The sequence below is a fragment of the Neovison vison genome, chromosome 6, assembly GCF_020171115.1.
Source record: "Neovison vison isolate M4711 chromosome 6, ASM_NN_V1, whole genome shotgun sequence".
NCBI lineage: Eukaryota > Metazoa > Chordata > Mammalia > Carnivora > Mustelidae > Neogale > Neogale vison.
In genome coordinates, this window is record NC_058096.1 from 217,866,264 (window position 1) to 217,885,250 (window position 18,987).

General features: G+C 43.5%; 2 protein-coding genes across 6 annotated transcripts in view; one reads left to right on the forward strand and one right to left on the reverse strand.

Annotated features, from left to right (window-relative positions):
* Window positions 1-7,170: 7,170 nt before the first annotated feature.
* Window positions 7,171-8,109, reverse strand: LOC122909762 (olfactory receptor 7G3-like). Its single transcript, XM_044254287.1, has one exon. The coding sequence runs from the start codon at window positions 8,107-8,109 to the stop codon at window positions 7,171-7,173; it is 939 nt and encodes a 312-aa protein (XP_044110222.1).
* Window positions 8,110-17,262: 9,153 nt separating this feature from the next.
* Window positions 17,263-18,987, forward strand: part of LOC122909758 (olfactory receptor 7G2-like) — a 65,206-nt gene continuing 63,481 nt past the window's right edge. For all 5 annotated transcript variants that reach the window (XM_044254274.1, XM_044254275.1, XM_044254276.1 and 2 more), the window contains exon 1: window positions 17,263-17,376. The gene's annotated coding sequence lies outside the window, so the exon portion shown is untranslated. The remainder of the gene's footprint in view (window positions 17,377-18,987) is intronic.

Sequence of the window (18,987 nt, forward strand, 5' to 3'; positions counted from 1 at the left end):
CACTTGTCCACTGAAAACCTTGATAACACTCTCAACCCTTTGGTTTGTCCCATCTATCCACTGTGGAACGTTCAGTTCTGCCTTGACCATCAACCCAGAGCCCGATCACTGCCAAAAAAAGAAAGAAAAAAAAAGTTTTCCTTGCTTCTGAGTCAAGAGAGGTCATGGCAGGGCTTGGAAAAGTCCAAGTTTGTGTTTTGTGGTCCTCTTACAATGCCTTAGCGAGAAGTTTAGGAGGTCTAACTTCCAAGTGAGGGGAAGGTGACTACAAAAGGAACGCAACAGTGGTCCGTGTCTGCTTCCTTGCACGAGTTCTAATTCCAACTCCACCAAGACAGGCATTCAGTATAGTGCCTATAGCCTGTCCCTTCTATAGAAATGAGCTACTTCTAAAGTGTTGTGAGACTCAAATGGGAAAAGTAAGTAATTCTGATTACTCTTAACAGGAACAAGAGGGGGGCAGAACAAGCCCACTGCAGAGAGGAGAGCAAAAATGGAATGACCTGGGGCAGTGGGTGGTTGGATCAAGACTGGGGGAAACTCCAGAGAGGGGAAAGGGTCACATCTTAAAGATCTGGAGCCAGCACAGAGGAGGAGAAAAGGGAGAAGATTCGGTTAGGACTCAGGCAGGACCTGAGGGCATAAAAACAGAAATTGGGTATTTGAAATTAGTAAACAATGCTCTGTCAGGATCAGAGTTCGTCTAGTCAATGCTGAATCCCAGTAAACTCACAAGGATTAATTGGTGGAATGAATGAAAGGGAAAAATATACTCACCGAAGTCTTCAAAATTAAGAGTAGGAAAATTCTGCAATACTCCTTGGTGCTAAGTATTATTAAGGAGGATAGTGCTCTGAAGGTTGGACACACTTCATGCACATCGTATTTCTATATAAAGATATGACTGGGGCGCCTGGGTGGCTCAGTGGGTTAAGCTTCTGCCTTTGGCTCAGGTCATGATCTCAGGGTCCTGGGATCGAGTGCTACATCGGGCTCTCGCTCAGTGGGGAGACTGCTTCCCTTCCTTTCTCTCTGCTTGCCTCTCTGTCTACTTGTGATCTCTCTCTGTCAAATAAATAAATAAAATCTTAAAAAAAAAGATATGATTATTGTAATGAGATAAAATATGTTAACCTTAAAAATGAAACTACCAGTTATTTTACCAGAAAAAAAAAATCGTGGGAATAGTAGAGAATTGCAACTCAGGACCAGCAGCTACGGAGTCCACAGAACAAAGGAGAGGAACGCTCTATGATAAAGGAAAGCAGGAAGTTGGGAAGGCTGTCATAAACAAAAAGTCCTTTTTTTTTTTAAGATTTTGTTTATTTATTTGACACACAGAGATCACAGGTAGGCAGAGAGGCAAACAGAGAGAGAGGAGGAAGCAGGCTCCCTGCTGAGCAGAGAGCCCGATGTGGGGCTCGATCCCAGGACCCTGGGATCACGACCCAAGCCGAAGGCAGAGGCTTTAACCCACTGAGCCACCCAGGCCCCCTAAACAAAAAGTCCTTTGGAATGAAATGGTAGATTGAAGTATAGTGGCTTTTCGTGGGCTGAGTGGTGAAGTCTCATTGCCTGGGCTGTTGCCAAGGAGAGGAGAAACCTTTCATCCTCTTGCTGGGGTAGTAAAGTGGTATTAACTTGCAAGGTACCTCTCTTCCTGTTTGGTCTGCAATTGGCAACCAACCAGTGGTGGGGCTGAGAACACCCCCCCCATCTTCCCACCTTCTAGACTCCATTCTAACAAGATTTCCTGTTATTATTAATTTTCGCAGTTGATGAGTTTATACTGGTAAACATTCCCCTACTTGTGTAAATGGCTATTAGTCGTTCACACTACCTTGAGAAGATGGAAAGAGATAAAGCGGACTTTTAAAAATTATTTGTTGAAGTATAACGGGGGCACGTGGGTGGCTCAGTGGGTAAAGCCTCTGCCTTCGACTCAGGTTGGGATCTTAGGGTCCTGGGATCGAGCCCCGCATCAGGCTTTCTGCTCAGCAGGGAGCCTGCTTCCCCACCCGCCCCTCTCTGCCTGCCTCTCAGCCTAGTTGTGATCTCTGTCTGTCAAAAAAAAAAAAAAAAAAGGAAGAAGAAGTATAACAAACATGCAGAGAGTCTGTGAATAAATTTTAAAAGTGGGCACATCTATGCACAAGTCATCAAAGTGTTCACAAAGGATACATACCTCTGCAATTGCTACCTAGGTTTTTTATTTTTTATTTTGTTTTTATGTATTTTTTTACTTTTTAATTTTTTTCCTACCCAGGTTTTTTAAAAAGAAAATTACCAGGAACCCAAAAGCCTCTTTCATGTTTCTCCTGGTCACTACAACCCCTCATCCTCCAAGAAAAACCCTATTATAAATTCTTTTGACATCCGACAGGGTTCCAAATATGGCTGCCTTAAAATATGACATCTTATGACATTGAATATGCTAAGTTGAAGGAATTTGAGAAATGGCGGGTTCAGCAAGGACTCTCTGCTTTCCCCTGACGCAGACTGTAAGATGGGCATATGATGGATGTCCTTTCTATACCCAAAGGAAAGAAGCATCCTTGTCTCTAAAGATGGAGGAACATCCATCTGCGCCTGGGTGGCTCAGTGGGTTAAGCCTCTGCCTTCCGCTCAGGTCATGATCTCAGGGTCCTGGGATCGAACCCTGAATCAGGCTCTCGGAGCCCGCTTCCCCCTCTTTCTCTGCCTGCCTACTTGTGATCTCTCTCTCTTTCTCTGTGTCAAATAAATAAATAAAATCTTTAAAAAAAAAAAAAAGATGGAGGGACACAGAGAGGAATCCAAATGAACGGGATTGCTAAATTTGCCTCAGTTTACTACTCTTAAACTCATACCCCATTGCCCTAACACATTTTCCCACCACTTTCTACTCTTCATCAAACCTAGCATAAAAACGTCTAGGTTAACAACTCTGTGCATTCATTTCCCTTTAAAGGGTCCCGTGCCAGATAAAACTTAAATACATTTGCATGTTTTCCTTTGTTAATCTGACTTTTGTTACAAAACCCCAACCTAGAACCTAGAAGGGTAGGAGGAAATATTTTTTTCACCCTCTCTTATGCATCATAGAATAGTTCTGCCTGGTTTTTGAACTTTGCGTAAATAGCCTTAAATTCCCCCTTTGGGATTGATGCAGGAGTAAAACCTGACCAATGCAAGAGAACAGTGCCACCTAGTGTATGATGGCAACGAGTGCAGTGGGGCAAGGAACCATCTTTTCAGTAAAGCTGAATCCATTCTCATACTATCCATAAAAATCAAAATCATTCTAGAATGAATGAAGAAATAAATGTGAGAGGTAAAACAAAAAATATAGAGAAAAATGTGTCTTCATATCGTGGAATAGGAAGATATTTCTTAATTAGGAGGCAAAGGAAAGAAATATTTGATAAACCAGAATGCATCAAAATTAGACACTCAAAAAACCCCAACCAGGGCGCCTGGGTGGCTCAGTGGGTTAAGCTGCTGCCTTCGGCTCAGGTCGTGATCTCAGGGTCCTGGGATCGAGTCCCGCATCGGGCTCTCTGCTCAGCAGGGAGCCTGCTTCCCTCTCTCTCTCTCTGCCTGCCTCTCCATCTACTTGTGATTTCTCTCTGTCAAATAAATAAATAAAATCTTTAAAAAAAAAAAACCCAACCAACCAAACAAACTACTCATCAAAAGATATCATTGGGGTGCCTGGGTGGCTCAGTCTGTTCAGCGTCTGACACTTGGTCTCAGCTCAGGTGTTGATCTCAGGGTTGCGAGTTCAAGCCCTGCATAGGGTTTGACGTGGAGCCGACTTAAAAAAGAAGAAGACATTATTGATGGTGAAAAAGCAGCCTTCTCTTTTTTTTCTCAATTTATTTATTTTCAGAAAAACATTATTCATTATTTTTTCACCACACCCAGTGCTCCATGCAAGCCGTGCCCTCTATAATACCCACCACCTGGTACCCCAACCTCCCACCCCCTCGCCACTTCAAACCCCTCAGATTGTTTTTCAGAGTCCATAGTCTCTCATGGTTCACCTCCCCTTCCAATTTACCCAAATTCCCTACTCCTCTCTAAAGCCCCTTGTCCTCCATACTATTTGTTATGCTCCACAAATAAGTGAAACCATATGATAATTGACTCTATCTGCTTGACTTATTTCACTCAGCATAATCTCTTCCAGTCCCGTCCATGTTGCTACAAAAGTTGGGTATTCATCCTTTCTGATGGAGGCATAATACTCCATAGTGTATATGGACCACATCTTCCTTATCCATTCATCCGTTGAAGGGCATCTTGGTTCTTTCCATAGTTTGGCGACTGTGGCCATTGAAAAAGCAGCCTTCTCTTAATAGACATAGGGTTCCACACTACTCCTTGTGAATTTCCAAGCCCACCCATACCTTTGTAAATATTGCCTTATTAAGCTCTACTCAAGTTATTCTTGAGTCATCTGAATCCTACTGGGCCTTGATAAATATAGTAAGGGGTACCATGATTGGCCTCAAGAAAGAGGGTCTCTTATAGGGGTCTGAGGTTGGGTTGGTTACATGCTTGAGGAGCTCATGGATGACCTCTTTGTGACGAGGGAAATGGGGCATGGATAACACGGCTGATAGTGGTATCGTGATTACTCAAATTATCATCCATGGTAGTTAATGAAGACCAAGAGAAAGCACTGGGGGGGTGAAGTGGTGTTGCACCCACTTTACTGCTGTAACAATAGTGACTATGAAATTTGTAGAGTCTCCTGCTTTTTAAAACATCCCTAGAGAGAGACACATGGGTGAAAGGAGAACAAAAAGCTGTAAATACACAGTTGAGACCATGCATAGAAAGTTAGAACCTTGGGGGGAAAATTGGGAATTTGGAGGGTGTGTGTCTGGCTTTGTCATGGGTAAACAAGGGGGTCACCAGTGAGTCTTATCCAAGTCATAGGGGGAAGGGAGCTGTCTGTGGTAAGTAGTTTCTGGAACACGAAAGGGTGGGAGGTGGGAGGATTAACCGTCTTGGTTTTCCAGCCGCACAGATGAGGTTGAATATTGTCATTCTTCTTTACATGTTGGTATTCGAACAACAGATATAAATGACTGGTTTTCTCTCAGATGCCTTACCTGTTTTCAGTAATAATAATAGTCATTATTATTATTATTTTGAGCGGGGTTTCTCAATGAGAAGTGATTGGATGTCATAGCTGAGTTTGGGCGGTGAGCTCCTGGCACCTGGTGGCAGAAGCAAGGACGCCGGTAAACATCCCCCAATGCGCAGGACACTCACATTACAGGTACACTGGGCTCCAAACGTGGTTAGTGCCCGGGGGGGGGGTACAGGGGGCATGAACACAAAAAAAAATCCCTGCTTGTCTCTCCTTTGAGAACCAGAGCTCTGCATGCTGGGCGGCCATATCTGAAAACCTATCCTCCTTCGGAGATGCAGGAAGCAGACAGGATCTGAGGATTTTGAGGTGCACCTTGATTTTCCCTTGGAGTTACTGATCGTTATTCATATGTTTGTTAACTTGCATTTGAAACAGCAGTTCAGACTTCTAGGATTTTTATATGGAGTTTGTCGAATTTAATTATAAAAATTCAGAAGCAAGGGCCTCTGAGTTTTAGCTGAGAGACAGAAAAGGGTAAGAAGCCAATCTTTTTCTGTAATGGACCATATGGTAAATATTTTAGGCTTCATGGGTCTAAAGAAAATTTTAATTCCCCTCTGCATCTCCTTTAACCTCACACAACCCTTAGAACTCCTGATACCTCTAGCCTCCAAATGTGCATGTGTTTGTTCCCTCACACCGAAAGACACATTCTTTCTGGCTACCAGCTGGGTGTTTTGTCATTCAACTTAGTTCTGATACTATCTACTTGGATAGAGTGTCACATCCCACAATTTAAGGGTTCAGTCCCACAAGACTACCGCTTCCCCATTTGAGAAACCAGTTGCAAGTCCAGATTGTCTCCTATGCTACTGACTGACTGGCTGTAAATCAGAGGGGTTCCCTTGTCCCTCTCCTCAGGTTTGATGAATTTCCTAGAGCAGCTCACAGAATTCAGGAAAACAGGTTACTTACTAGATTACTGCCTCTTTCTTTTTTCTTTACAAAGGATGAGAATGAATAGCCAGATAAAGAGATATGTAGGGCCGTGTCCAGAAGGGTCCTAAGCTGCCGTCCCTGGGCAGCCTGGGGTGCTCTACCCTCCTAGAACATGGGTGTGTTCTTGTTCACCAACCTGGAAGCTCTCTGAACTCTGTCCTTTTAGTTTTTTGGTGTTTTTTTTTTTTTTGTAGGTTTCATTACATAGTTGGATTGATTGAATCCTTGGTCATTGGTAGATTAGTTCAACCTCTAACCTGGAAGTTGGAGGTTGGAGCTGAAAGTCCCAATCTTCTCACCACTTCTTGGTCTTTCTGGCAACCAGCCCCGAGGCTATCTAGGAGTCCCAGAGCAGCGACTTGTCTCATTAGCATGCCCAGGACACTCTTATCAATCAGGAGAGTCCCAGGAGTTCTGTGCCAGGAACTGTGGACAAACACCAAATAGTTTTCCATAGAGACAAAAGCCAGCCTTCCATCTGTACAAATTTCCTTCCCACGCCACTCTCAGAGGGCACACAGAACACACCCCAGAAAGTAAGTTCTGCTTAAAAACAGCTTCCTCCATAGAGCCTGCTTAGTAAGGAAATTTAGCTTAGGGGCGCTTGGGTGGCTCAGTTGGTTGAGCGACTGCCTTCAGCTCAGGTCATGATCCTGGAGTCCTGGGACAAGTCCTGCATTGGGCTCCCTGCTCGGCAGGGAGCCTGCTTCTCTCTCTGACTCTCTCCCTTCCCATGCTCTCTCGCTCACTCTCTTGCTCTCTCAAGTAAATAAATAAAATCTTTTTAAAATTTTAAAAAGAAAGAAATGTAGCTTCAAACATGATAGCATTGATTTAATAATCAAGTGTAATATTACTCGGCCCATTTTATAGATGTTGATGTGAACTCAGAGAGTTAAGTTAGTTAATAAATGACAGGCACTAAAACATGGGACTGTAGGACTTAATACAAAATCTGACCTGAAAGTCCTGATTAACCAGTTTGTTAGAATTCAGTTAGGGGGGGAGTCAGAATTTCTAGCATATGCAGTATTTCATTCCCTTTTAGTCCTTCCAGAAACCTATACCCAAGCCAGATGACAGAATCATGAAAAGGAAGGTGTCGCAGAGATGAGTTTCCTCAAGGCTCCCTTCATGTGCCTGTTCCTCAGGCTGTAGATGAAGGGGTTCATCATGGGCGTAATTACCGTGTACATCACTGAGGCCACTGCTCTCCTCCTGGAGGAGACAGAAGCTGCAGAATTAAGGTAGACTCCAAAACAAGTCCCATAGAATAAGAAAACAACAGACAGGTGAGACCCACAGGTGGAAAAAGCTTTGAACTTCCCACCAGTTGATGGGATTCTCAGGATGGAGGAGACAATTTGAGTGTAAGAGAAAATTATCCCTGAGAGGGGACCAACCCCCAACAGGCTGGTCATGAAATACACCAGAATGTTATTGGTAAGAGTGTCAGAACAGGCAAGCTTGAGGATCTGAGCAAGCTCACAGAAGAAGTGGGGGATTCGCAAGTCTGTGCAGAAGGACAGTGGCAAGACCATCAGACTGTGGAGCAGGGCATTCCCAATGCTCATGAGCAAGGAGAGAAGAATCAGCAGGCCACAGAGGCGGGGGTTCATGATGACCGTGTAATACAGAGGACGGCAGATGGCCACATAGCGGTCATAAGCCATCACAGTTAGCAGTAAATTGTCCATACATAGAAAAACCATGAAAAAATACAGCTGAGCGAGGCAGCCTGCATAGGTGATGGCTTTGCTCTCCGTCTGGATGTTCAGCACCATCTTGGGGACTATAGTGGAGGTTAAACAGATGTCGACAGAGGACAGGTTGGAGAGGAAGAAGTACATGGGCATGTGGAGGTGCGGGTCAGAGCTGACGGCCAGGATGATGAGCAGGTTCCCAAACACAGTGATCAGGTACATGGAGAGGAACAGCCCGAAGAGAAGGGGCTGCAGTTCTGGATCCTCGGAAAGTCCCATGAGGAAGAATTCTGATACTTCTGTCTGGTTTTCTGATTCCATGTGGCTGATGTGTCTGCTGAGTTAGAGACACGAGTTAGTGACCGTGAAACAGACACACAGGCATCCCTTGTTGGAAAGAAGTCTTTTATCTATTGCTTTAAAATCTTGTAATATTTAGGGGCACCTGGGTGGCTCAGTGGTTTAAGCCTCTACCTTTGGCTCAGGTCATGATCTCAGGGTCCTGGGATCGAGCCCCACATCGAGCCCCACATCAGGCTCTCTGCCCAGTGGGGAGCCTGTTCCCCACTCCTCCCGCCTGCCTCTCTGCCTACTTGTGATCTCTCTCTCTCTGTGTCAGATAAATAATAAAAAAATTTTTTAAAAATAAAATCTTGTAATATTTAAACAATTCTTCTCACCAGGTTCCTTTATCCTTTCTTCCCTCACCAAAGAAATTATGAGTGACTTCTATGTATCACCCATTTTTCTAATTCTAAAATTAAGAATGAGAATAAGTGCTGTTTTATTATTTTTTTAAGGAACTATCATGTCTGCATGCCAGTTTAAGATCTAGCGTTAAATTCTAATGGTTTCTTCAAACTATTAAACCTTGTTAGACAACTTTACTTTCTCAGAAAATCTTAACTGTGTGGTTAACTCTGAACTGGGTCTGCTCATAATTGCAAATCTCAGGTAATCCTGGAAATTAAAATCTGACATTCTCTACTGCCTCCATGTGAGGAATATCACTATTAACCCATTCCTTTAGATATCCTGAATTTTATAATTACATCAGATCCTTCTGTCAGGACCTGCCTGTTTCAAAGGAATTGCTTTTGCAGGACTCGTGATTTGTCATCACAAGCCTACAGTGACAATAAAAGACATTCTAAGAAAAGGCTGAATAAGTCTGTCTCTTGTGTCTATTGAGGAAATGTCACATCGAGAGGGAAAATTCTTGTCTGTTCCTTAAAACAAGAATAGCTAATGCTTTTTATGAGCAATTGATTATTTTCTCTAATAATCATATTTCTTTTTCTTTTCCCTTCTCTCCCTCCCTCCCTTTTTTTCCCTCCCTCCTTCCTTCCTTCTTTTCTTTTCTTTCCTTCATCTTCTTTCTTCTTGTAAGCTTAGAGCCAGATACATGGGTCATGTCCAGAATCTGAGGAAGAGTGATTTGATTTTGTTTTTAAATTTTTTAAAGATTTTATTTATTTATTTGACCAAGAGAGACAGAGCAAGAGAGGGAACACAGCAGGGAGAGTGGGAGAGGGAGAAGCAGGCTCCCTGCTGAGCAGAGAGCCCAATGTGGGGCTCAATCCCAGGACCCTGAGATCATGACCTGAGCTGAAGACAGAGGCTTAATCCACTGAGCCACCCAGACACCCCTAGTATATTCTTTTTTTTTTTTTTAAAGATTTTATTTATTTGGCAGACAGACATCACAAGTAGGCAGAGGCAAGGTGGTGGGGTTGGGGGGGAAGCAGGCTCCCTGCTGAGCAGAAAGCCCAATGTGGGGCTTAATCCCAGGACCCCGGGATCATGACCAGAGCCAAAAGCAGAGGCTTTAACCCACTGAGCCATCCAGGCACCCCTATATTCTTTTTTTAAAAAAGATTTTAGTTTGAAGTAATTTCTACTCCAGTGGGGTTTGCTCTGCACAGACTTGCTCCCCACTTACTCCAGTGGGACTCAAACCCGCAAACCCATGATCAAGGGTTCCATGTACCAACAGGTGCCCCTATAGCATATTTCTTTTGACCGATTTTTTTCTGAGTAGCCATTCTCTAGGATATGTCCAAATAGCAATGGTTTTGTAATTATTCCCCACCTTCCAAGTACTCTTGAGTGCATTTGATTTTGTGCATCTTTACAGAGCAATCTTCCCACTAGGGCCAGCAGAGGTCTAGCACAACCTTGCAGGATTCTTCAGTGACATTTTGAAATCCATGAAACCACCAAGTCCTCAGTGGCATTCAAGTCCCTTCATTATCTGGCCCCTGTAATAATTACAGATGGGATGATGTACTCCCAGCAGCCGTCACCTCGTAAAAGCGACACTCCACCTCACCGCTGAGTCAAGAAATCTTCAAGAGTGAGTAATTCTAGGAGCTGGTATGCTGGTTTGTCATTACTGACAAACCTGTATGGTTTCCTGCTTTAATCAGAACCAAACTATCTTAGGAAGGATCCATATTCGAATGTGCAGAATCTTGAGAGACCAGAGTGGGTAAGTGAGCATTTTTTCTTCTGCCCTCACACTGGCCTAAGTGGGGGAGAGAATTGTTGAACCAGCCAGTGCTAACATCCAGGCCACTTGACAGGATCACAGTCCGCAGGATGGTTTATGAAGAGAGAAACTGACCAAAGTTCAAAGGACAGTTATGTCCTTCAAATGAGTAAGATGCTCTATGCATTAAACAAGAAAAGGTCTCAGTGCAAGGGGCATAGTGAATACTCCAGAAATATTGGCTATAGTTATTGCTGTTGTTGTTATTTTTATAAATAACAGTATAGTGGTTATACTAATCTTTACACTTGATCTTAGCCAAAAGGCCAAGAAGCAATGTAGTAGACTTTATGGAGAAGAAAATGTTGAACTTGGTTTAGGATATTCCCTTTCCCTTTGATTTCCTGACACACAGACTGTTACCTTTTTCAACAGTGACTATTGCAGAAACATGAATGGAGGTTATACATTTCGGAAACTTAAAAATGTGCAAGAGTCTTTATAATTCTTCTGTGTTAAAATGTTGAAGGGTTTCATAAAAAAAATATTAGAAAGTAGAATTGCCACATGATTTAACAATTCCTAATCTGAGTATATACTTGAAAGCATTGAGATTAGGGTCTCGAAGATATATTTGTTCATCCATGCTCATAGGAGCATTATTCACAATGGCCAAAATGTGGGAGCAGCCCAACAGTCCACTGATGAATGGATAAACAAAATGTGGCATATCCATACAATGGAATATTAAATATTATTCAGGGTTGGAAAGGAACGACATTCCGACACCTGCTACAACATGGTTGAACTTTGAGGACATTAATTCATTAAGTGAAATCGCCAGTCTCAGAAAGATAAATACCGGGGGCGCCTGGGTGGCTCAGTTGGTTAGGCGCCTGCCTTTGGCTCGGGTCATGATCCCAGGATTCTGGGATCGAGTCCCACATGGGGTTCCCTGCTCAGCAGGGAGCCTACTTCTCCCTCTCTCTCTGCCTGTCTCTGCCTACTTGTGATCTCTCTCTGTGTAGCTCTCTGTCAAATAAATAAATAAAAATCTTTAAAAGAAAAAGATAAATATTGTATGATTCCATTTCTGTGAGGTCCCCAGAGGAGTCACATTTATAGAGACAGCGAGTGGGGTGATGGGTGATGGAGCTGGCCGAGGGGGGTAGAGAGTTAGTGTTTACGGGGACAGTTTTAGTTTTGCGAGTTAAAAGAATTTCTGGAAATGGATGATGGGGATGGCTGTACAACGTTGTGAATGTACTTAATACTACTGACCTGGACACTGAAAAATGGCTAAAACGGTACCTTTTATGTCATGTATATTTTCTATGGTTAGAAAAAGAAGTTAATTAATATAAAACATTGAAGAAACCTTTATCTGATTTAGTTCATTATGCTCCTGTCCTTCATGGTGCTTTGAGAAATCAGTTGCCCCTCATTTCTCACACATCACGGGTGTTCTTAGGGAAAACAACGCCAGGGACAGATGGATGAAATAGTCAAAGGGGAGGAGTGCCTGGGTGGCACAGTTGGCTAAGCATCCGGCTCTTGGTTTTGGCTCAGGTTATGATCTCAGGATCCTGGGATTGAGCCTGAGTCAGACTCTGCACTCAGCAGGGAGTCAGCTTGAGATTCTCTCTCTCCCTCTGTTCCTCCCCACACTCCCAGGCACTCTCTCTCTAAACAAATTAAAAAAAAGAAAGAAAGAAAGAAAGAAAGAAAGAAATAGGCAAAGGAGATGAAGAAGTACGAGCTTCCATTTATAAGAGAAATAAATCATGAGGATGAGGAGTACAGCATAGGGAATATAGTCAATAATATTGTAATAACTTTGCACAGTGGGAGATGGTGACTACACTTACATGGTGAGCATTTTTTTAACATATATAATTGTCAAATTGCTGCGTCATACACCTTAAACCAATGTAATATTGTAGGTTGATTATATTTTAATGAAAAAAACCCCACACGGATCTCTCTTCCCTACCCAAGAATTTCCAGCTGACTAGGTGTGGGGTGGAGCCCTAGTATTCGCATTTCTAATGAGTTACCAGGTGATGCTGATACAGTTGGGTGGAGGGCCGGGAACCACACTTTGAAAACCATTGCTGTGGAAGTTTCTAAAGCGTGGTGTAGAATGAGCCCATCTGGATTCAATCCAATCAAAGCCAATTTAGGAAACCCATAAACATGCTTGAGGTTTTATTAGTGTGTTTCTTTCTTTTTAAGCTTTATTTATTTGACAGAGAGACACAGTGAGAAAGGGAACACAAGCGGTGGGAGAGGGAGAAGCAGGCTTCCTGATGAGCAGGGAGCCCGATGTGGGGCTGGATCCCAGGACTCTGGGATCATGACCCGAGCGGAAGACACTTAACTGAGCCACCCAGGCACCTCTGCTTGTTTGTTTGTTTGTTTCTTTCTTTCTTTAAAGATTTTATTTATTGGGGTGCTTGGGTGGCTCAGTGGGTTAAGCCCCTGCCTTCGGCTCAGGTCATGATCTCAGGGTCCTGGGATTGAGCCCCGTATCAGGCTCTCTGTTCAACAGGGAGCCTGCTTCTCCCTCTCTCTCTGCCTGCCTTTCTGCCTATTGTGATCTCTCTCTCTCTCTGTCAAATAAATAAAATCCTTCAAAGAAAGCATTTTAGGGGTGCCTGGGTGGCTCAGTAGGTTAAGCCTCTGTCTTCAGCTCAGGTCATGATCTCAGGGTCCTGGGATTGAGCCCCACTTCGGGTTCTCTGCTCAGCAGGGAGCCTGCTTCCTCCTCTCTCTCTCTGCCTGCCTCTCTGCCTACTTGTGATCCGTCTCTGTCAAATAAATAAATAAAATCTTAAAAAAAAAAAAAAAGAGAGAAGCAGGCTCCCTGCTAAGCAGGGAGACTAACGCAGGACTCGATTCCAGGACCCTGGGATCATAACGTGAGCCAAAGGCAGATGCTTAACCAAGTGAGCCACACAGCCATCAGAGCTTTCATTTTTTATGTGTGTAATAGAAATGAGAATATAGTATCAACATTCCAGGAATGCACATAAGAAGGAAAAAGCAAAGTACATGTCTGAGTGTCTCATATTATTATGAGTGTCTCATACTTGTTTGCTCTTATTATTTATATTACTATCACTGGAACTTGAGAAGATCCTGACATGATTCCTCCCTTTGAATGGCATGTATTGGAGGGTGTGGGGGAAAAGGACAGGAAGATAAAGGAGCAGCAGCAGGAGGAGAGAGAACAACTATGGGGCAACACCCCTGAGTTATGAGGGAAGAAGACCATTTTGAAAATTCTACTACAACTCTTAAGTGGAAAGTAGACTGGGGAGACTGGCCTCCTTCCCTTGAATTTCAGTGCCTTCCTCAAAGGACTGGATTTAAAACTAGCAATGTGGGGAGAGAGCAGAAAGGTCCCCTCCTGTTCTATCAGGGAGATGAAGTGGTGTACTGGAGCAGCCTGGAATCTTCAGGTGAGGGAAAGGTGTCGGCAGAGTCAGCAGCAATTGTGAATCCAGTCAGAGGACTTGGAAATATGCCAAGTAGTTAGTGAAAAATCGGGAGTGCCTTTATGAGACTGACTCAGGACCTTCTTGGGAGTGCCTTTAGACAACTATTCCAATCTGACCATGCATCAGACTCACCTGAAGGGTTTCTTAAAAGCTGGTTGCTGGGCACCACCCCAGATTTCAGCATATTTAGGTGAGGACTGAGAAAGTGTATTTCAAAGAACTCCCCAGGTGAGCATATTTCAGGTGAAACCAGCTGCACCATTTTCAGGTCCTGGGGCAAAATGAAAATGTGGGACCCACCCAGTTCAAAAACTTCAAGACCGTGACAGCAAAGCATTAAACCAAGAGTGGGGTTCCCTGTGACTGTCCATGTTGTAGATATATGAATCCAGTCCTGGCTGCTAGTCTGGGGACAACATTTTGAGAACCACTGCTTTAGCCTTCCTACTTAACCTAGGACTACCCCTACATGGGAATAATAATAATAATAGTAAATGGCCCCTTTTCTCCAGAACTTACAGGGGATTTCTGTATCTCCAGGATGGTCCCACAGAAGGCCCCAGGAGTTGAGTTTCTTCCCAGGATGTGGATGTTGAAGACAAATTGGCCTTTGAGAATTTCAAGGAGATGGTCTTGTGTGGAGTTTCCGGACAAGAAAATTCTCTAAGAAATGATCGGTGTCTTCCTCCCTGGTCTGGTAGGTGCAAGATTCTGTTGATAGGGGACAGGGAGTCTATTTACATTTTTTTCTGTCCCTAGATGCCTCATTTCCAAAGCTCCTCATTAGGCAAATTATTCTCTCTCTTTCCTTTTTAAATATTTTATTTATTGGAGAGAGAGCGAGAGCGAGCGAGAGAGAGGGAGAGCGCATGCGCGCGTGTGCTCAAGTGGGGGGAGGGGCAGAGGGAGCAGGAGACACAGACTGCCTGCTGAGCCTTGAGCCCCGTGCGGTGATCAATCCCAGGACCCCGACATCATGAGGGGACCCAAAGTCAGATATTTAACCGACTGAGCCACCAGGTGCTCCCAGATTGTTCTCTCTTCATTCTACTCCCGCAGCAGAAGGCGGGAAACTGCTGGCTTGCTAATTACCTGACAGGGCGTAATGCATTTGCCCTTTCCTTCTCCTGCCTCTCCTGTGTTCCAGGATTAGAGCTCACAGTCCAGGGCTGATGAAGATGCTCAAAATCAGAGAAGGTTACCATTCATCGTGTACCACTCACCTTTCCAGGAGGCAGTTTCCCGAACCACAGTCATTCCTGATTGTCTTCATGGTTCTGGCCAATACCCTTATTGACTTGAAAGCAACTCTTAATTGGCAAAGTTTAACTTACCACAATCCTAAGCAATTTTTTTCCCTAAGCAAATGTTTTGTGAGTATGTGTTGGCAATATATATATATATATATATATATGTATATATATATATATTTTTTTTTTAAGATTTTATTTATTTATTTGACAGAGAGAGATCACAGTAGGCAGAGAGGCAGGCAGAGAGAGGGGAAGGGAAGCAGGCCCCCTGCTGAGCAGAGAGCCCGATGCGGGACTCTATCCCAGGACCCTGAGATCATGACCTGAGCGGCTTAACCAGCGGCAGCGGCTTAACCCACTGAGCCACCCAGGCGCCCGGCAATATATATTTTTTATAGGTTCTAAAATATGTAGTATTTAAAATAAAATATGTAGTGTTTAAAATGCTTTCTGCATTCTATTGTGGAAATACTAGTGATGGCATCTCCAGATTTTTGCCTTAGTAGCACCTGCTTGACTCTGGTCCTGGGCAAGTGTTCTTGAATTGGGGCTCTCCTGCATGGTGGCTAGTCATTGATGGCACTCACCTACAACTGTACAGAGATGCGGGATTCCCACCATTGTTCGAATAAAGCCCTCTTTGTGCTGTAAGCTCCAACTCTGAAAGAACAAGGACTTGCCATTTTTTGCTCACCATGACCCAAATAAGAGCCGATTAAGTATTACTTGTATGAGCCAAGAACTTGTCTCAACCTATGAGGTAGGTGCCATTGTTATAGCCATAACAGAAATGAAGAGACCAGTGGTAAGAGGCAATGTTTTACTGGGAAGTTGGTAATTGTGACAGTGGCAGGTTTCTGTAGTGTAAATTCTCCCCCCATGATTCCACTCCACTAGTGGGGAGTCGATGAAGGTAGGGTTGGAAGGGGACTGAGTGGTCAGCTCTGCAGAGGGAACTTGGCTCCCCCCTGAGAGGGAGTCTGTCTTCTGCCAACTCTCCAAGCTTGTTCATGCCTGAAGACCTTTGCACTGGCATTTCTCCTTGGAAATGTCTTCTCCCAGGTATTCCCCATAGTTGGCGCTTGTAATTCAGGTTGGTAAATTTCTTTTTAAAGGGCACTTCAAAATTAATATGGAAAGACTTTTTTTTCTTTTTTAAAAATTTTTTATTATTATTATTATTATTATTTGACAGAGAGAGAGAGTGTATGTGGCAGGGGCAGAGGGAGAAGCAGACTTCCTGCTGAGCAGGGAGCCCGATGTGAGCTCCATCCCAGGACTCTGGGATCATTACCTGAGCTAAAAGCAGACACTTAACTGACTGAGCCACCCAGGCGCCCCCGGAAAGACTTTCTTAAGAGGGACTCTTGCGACAGGAAGAAATGCAAAGTTTATGCTCCAATGGGGGAGGAGTGGGTGAACAAAAGTTTAATATGCAGAGAGGCTGGTAGCTGGGGAAAGGGAAAGAAACCTGTGTCTTGAAACTCAACGGCCTGCATTAAATATTGCACTAACAGGAAAGTTGAGGTAGGAAGGTTCACGTGTTGCGGGCATGTGGGAATCTGGACCTGATGTGGAGGAAACAAGTTCACAGAAAATTGAGGACCCAGATGTCTCTGTCAATTTGGCCTAAATTACGTCAAGCAGGAAGTGTGATCAGTCTTGTCAAGGTCTCAGCTGCAACGTTAGCTCCTCAAAGGGAGCCTGTGTTTTGTCAATTATAACTCATTTAAAAAAAAAAAAAGCCCACAATTGCTAACTAGGGAAATAAGATTTCCTGTCTTCACCTACACTAATCACTCACTATTCCTTTACCATTTACTTCTCTTTAAGCAGTTGTCATTGTGGAAGCTTTCTTACTTGATTTTTCTGTATAGTTGTGTGTGGTTTCTTCTGCATTCCTGATATTTAGAATCATGCATGGTACACAGTAGACACTCAATAAATATTTATTCAATGAATGAATGAATGTATGAGCGAATGATAAAATACCCTGCAAAAAGAAGCAATTTAGACTTTCGTAGGCGGGAATCACTCTACTGAGATTTCTGAGTCCTCGTATTTTTCTGGATATTTAGGAAATACCAAGTAAGTGGAATTAAGGTCCTCAGGGCCTACTCTTTGGTTATCAGTACCCCTATCCAAAGTGCACTACTTCAGTCTAATTGATGAGACCAGGGTGTGTCTTTTAATCCTTTTGTCCTTTCAATTGCATTACTAGGTAAAGGCAGTGACCTTGTGTGCTTCTCCAGACCAGAAGCGTGATGTGGCTCGGGAGTCTGTGAACAGCCGTCTGGCTCAAACCCTTACCTTGCTCACGTATGGATTTCTGTGTGTCTTGGTGAGTAATTGTGGCAGGGGTTCCCTTCTACCCTGCACTTTGTAAGAGAATTTTTAATTTACAGAATGTTTGCTCTTTTTTTTTTCTTTTTAAAAGGTTTTATTTGTTTACTTGAGAGAGTGAGAGAGAGAAAGCCTGAGCAGGGGGGAGGGGCAGAGAGAGAAGCAGGCTCCTCATTGAGCAGGGAGCAGGGAGCCCAAGCGGGACTCTATCCCAGGACCCCGGGATCCTGACCTCAGTTTAATGGACCGAGTCATCCAGGTGCCCCAGAGTGTTTGCTCCTGACTGTGGGCATCAGGGTACACTTTGTGATTGGGGTGTTTTGTGAGATGTAATTTTTCAGTTCTTTATGTTGGGTAGGTTTTGCTCACAGGGTATCAGGATGGGGAATGTATTACCTTGTGAGTTCTGTTATCAGCTTTCTTCCTTTCAAATGAGCTCAACTAAAATTACAAACCCACCACTTGAAAATCAAGAGATTCTAGAAGAAGTAACACAACTTCATTAAGAAGTTAATGAAATTGGAGTTGAATTGACTACATGAGATGAGTTTTGTCTAGTGTTAATGAGATACATGTTTATTTTCCCACAACTAGATAAAATATAATGGGCAAATTAAGTATCAACTTTGATTTTAAATACTAAGGATTTGGTCCCAAAAAAGTAGTCTTTTATAGAATTTGAAGCCTTGTTTACTTAGATAGAATTCATCTTATTTTAAACTCAATAAAGTTCATTGTTTTTATCTTTTATTGTTATGTAAATGCCAGTGATTCTTATCATTTAGGGTGTTCACACTACAAGGTTTTGGGGCTGTGTTTTTGCATTTTTGTTGCCTGTGTGGGCCACAGATAGTTACTTCTTGCCTACGCGCTAAGCTTGTTACTGTTAGCTCAGTCCTGTTGAGCAAGCAAAATTAGTAAGGGTCTGGTCCCCTGGATTGTACAGTCCAGCCATTAAGTGTGATAAATGATAGCTTTTGGTGAGATACTGTAAATTAAAGGATGCCAGAGGAGGACTTGATCTGAGCTTCATAAAGCTTTTTGGAAAGAAGAGATGTTAAAGCCACAGTGTTAGAAATAACTAGTGTAGTGGCTGCTTTTAGGCAAACAGGCATGAGCAATGGAACCCAGAAAGGGTCACCAAGACCCCCTGGCTGAAGGCAGGCCCATCAGGCAGCCCACCTCAAATTATCCATAGGCCCTAACTTACCAATGGGCAATTTCTAACCAGACACAGTTCCCAGAAAAGGGAAGATGCCATTTGTTGCTGTACTTCCTTACCTTGCCCTTTTAAGGATTAAAAAAAAAAAAAAAAGATTTTAAGAGAGAAATACAGCGAAAGCAGGGGCAGGGAGAGAGGTTATGGGGGGGTGTGCAGAGGGAGAAGCACACTCCTCACTGAGTAAGGAGCCCAAGGTGGGTTCCCATCCTGGGACTCCAGGATCATGATCTGAGCCAAACGCACATGCTTAACTGACTGAGCCACCCAGGTGCCCCACAAAGATTTTTTTTTTTTTTAAATTTAGAGTGTGTGGGAGTGGGGGGAAGGGCGGAGGGAAAGGGAGAGCGAAAAGCTGGAACAGACTTTGAGTGCAGAGCCAGATATGGG

Excerpts from the sequence above, each read along its gene's own strand:
- LOC122909762 (XM_044254287.1), bottom strand. The coding sequence starts at position 8,109 with ATGGAATCAGAAAACCAGACAGAAGTATCAGAATTCTTCCTCATGGGA.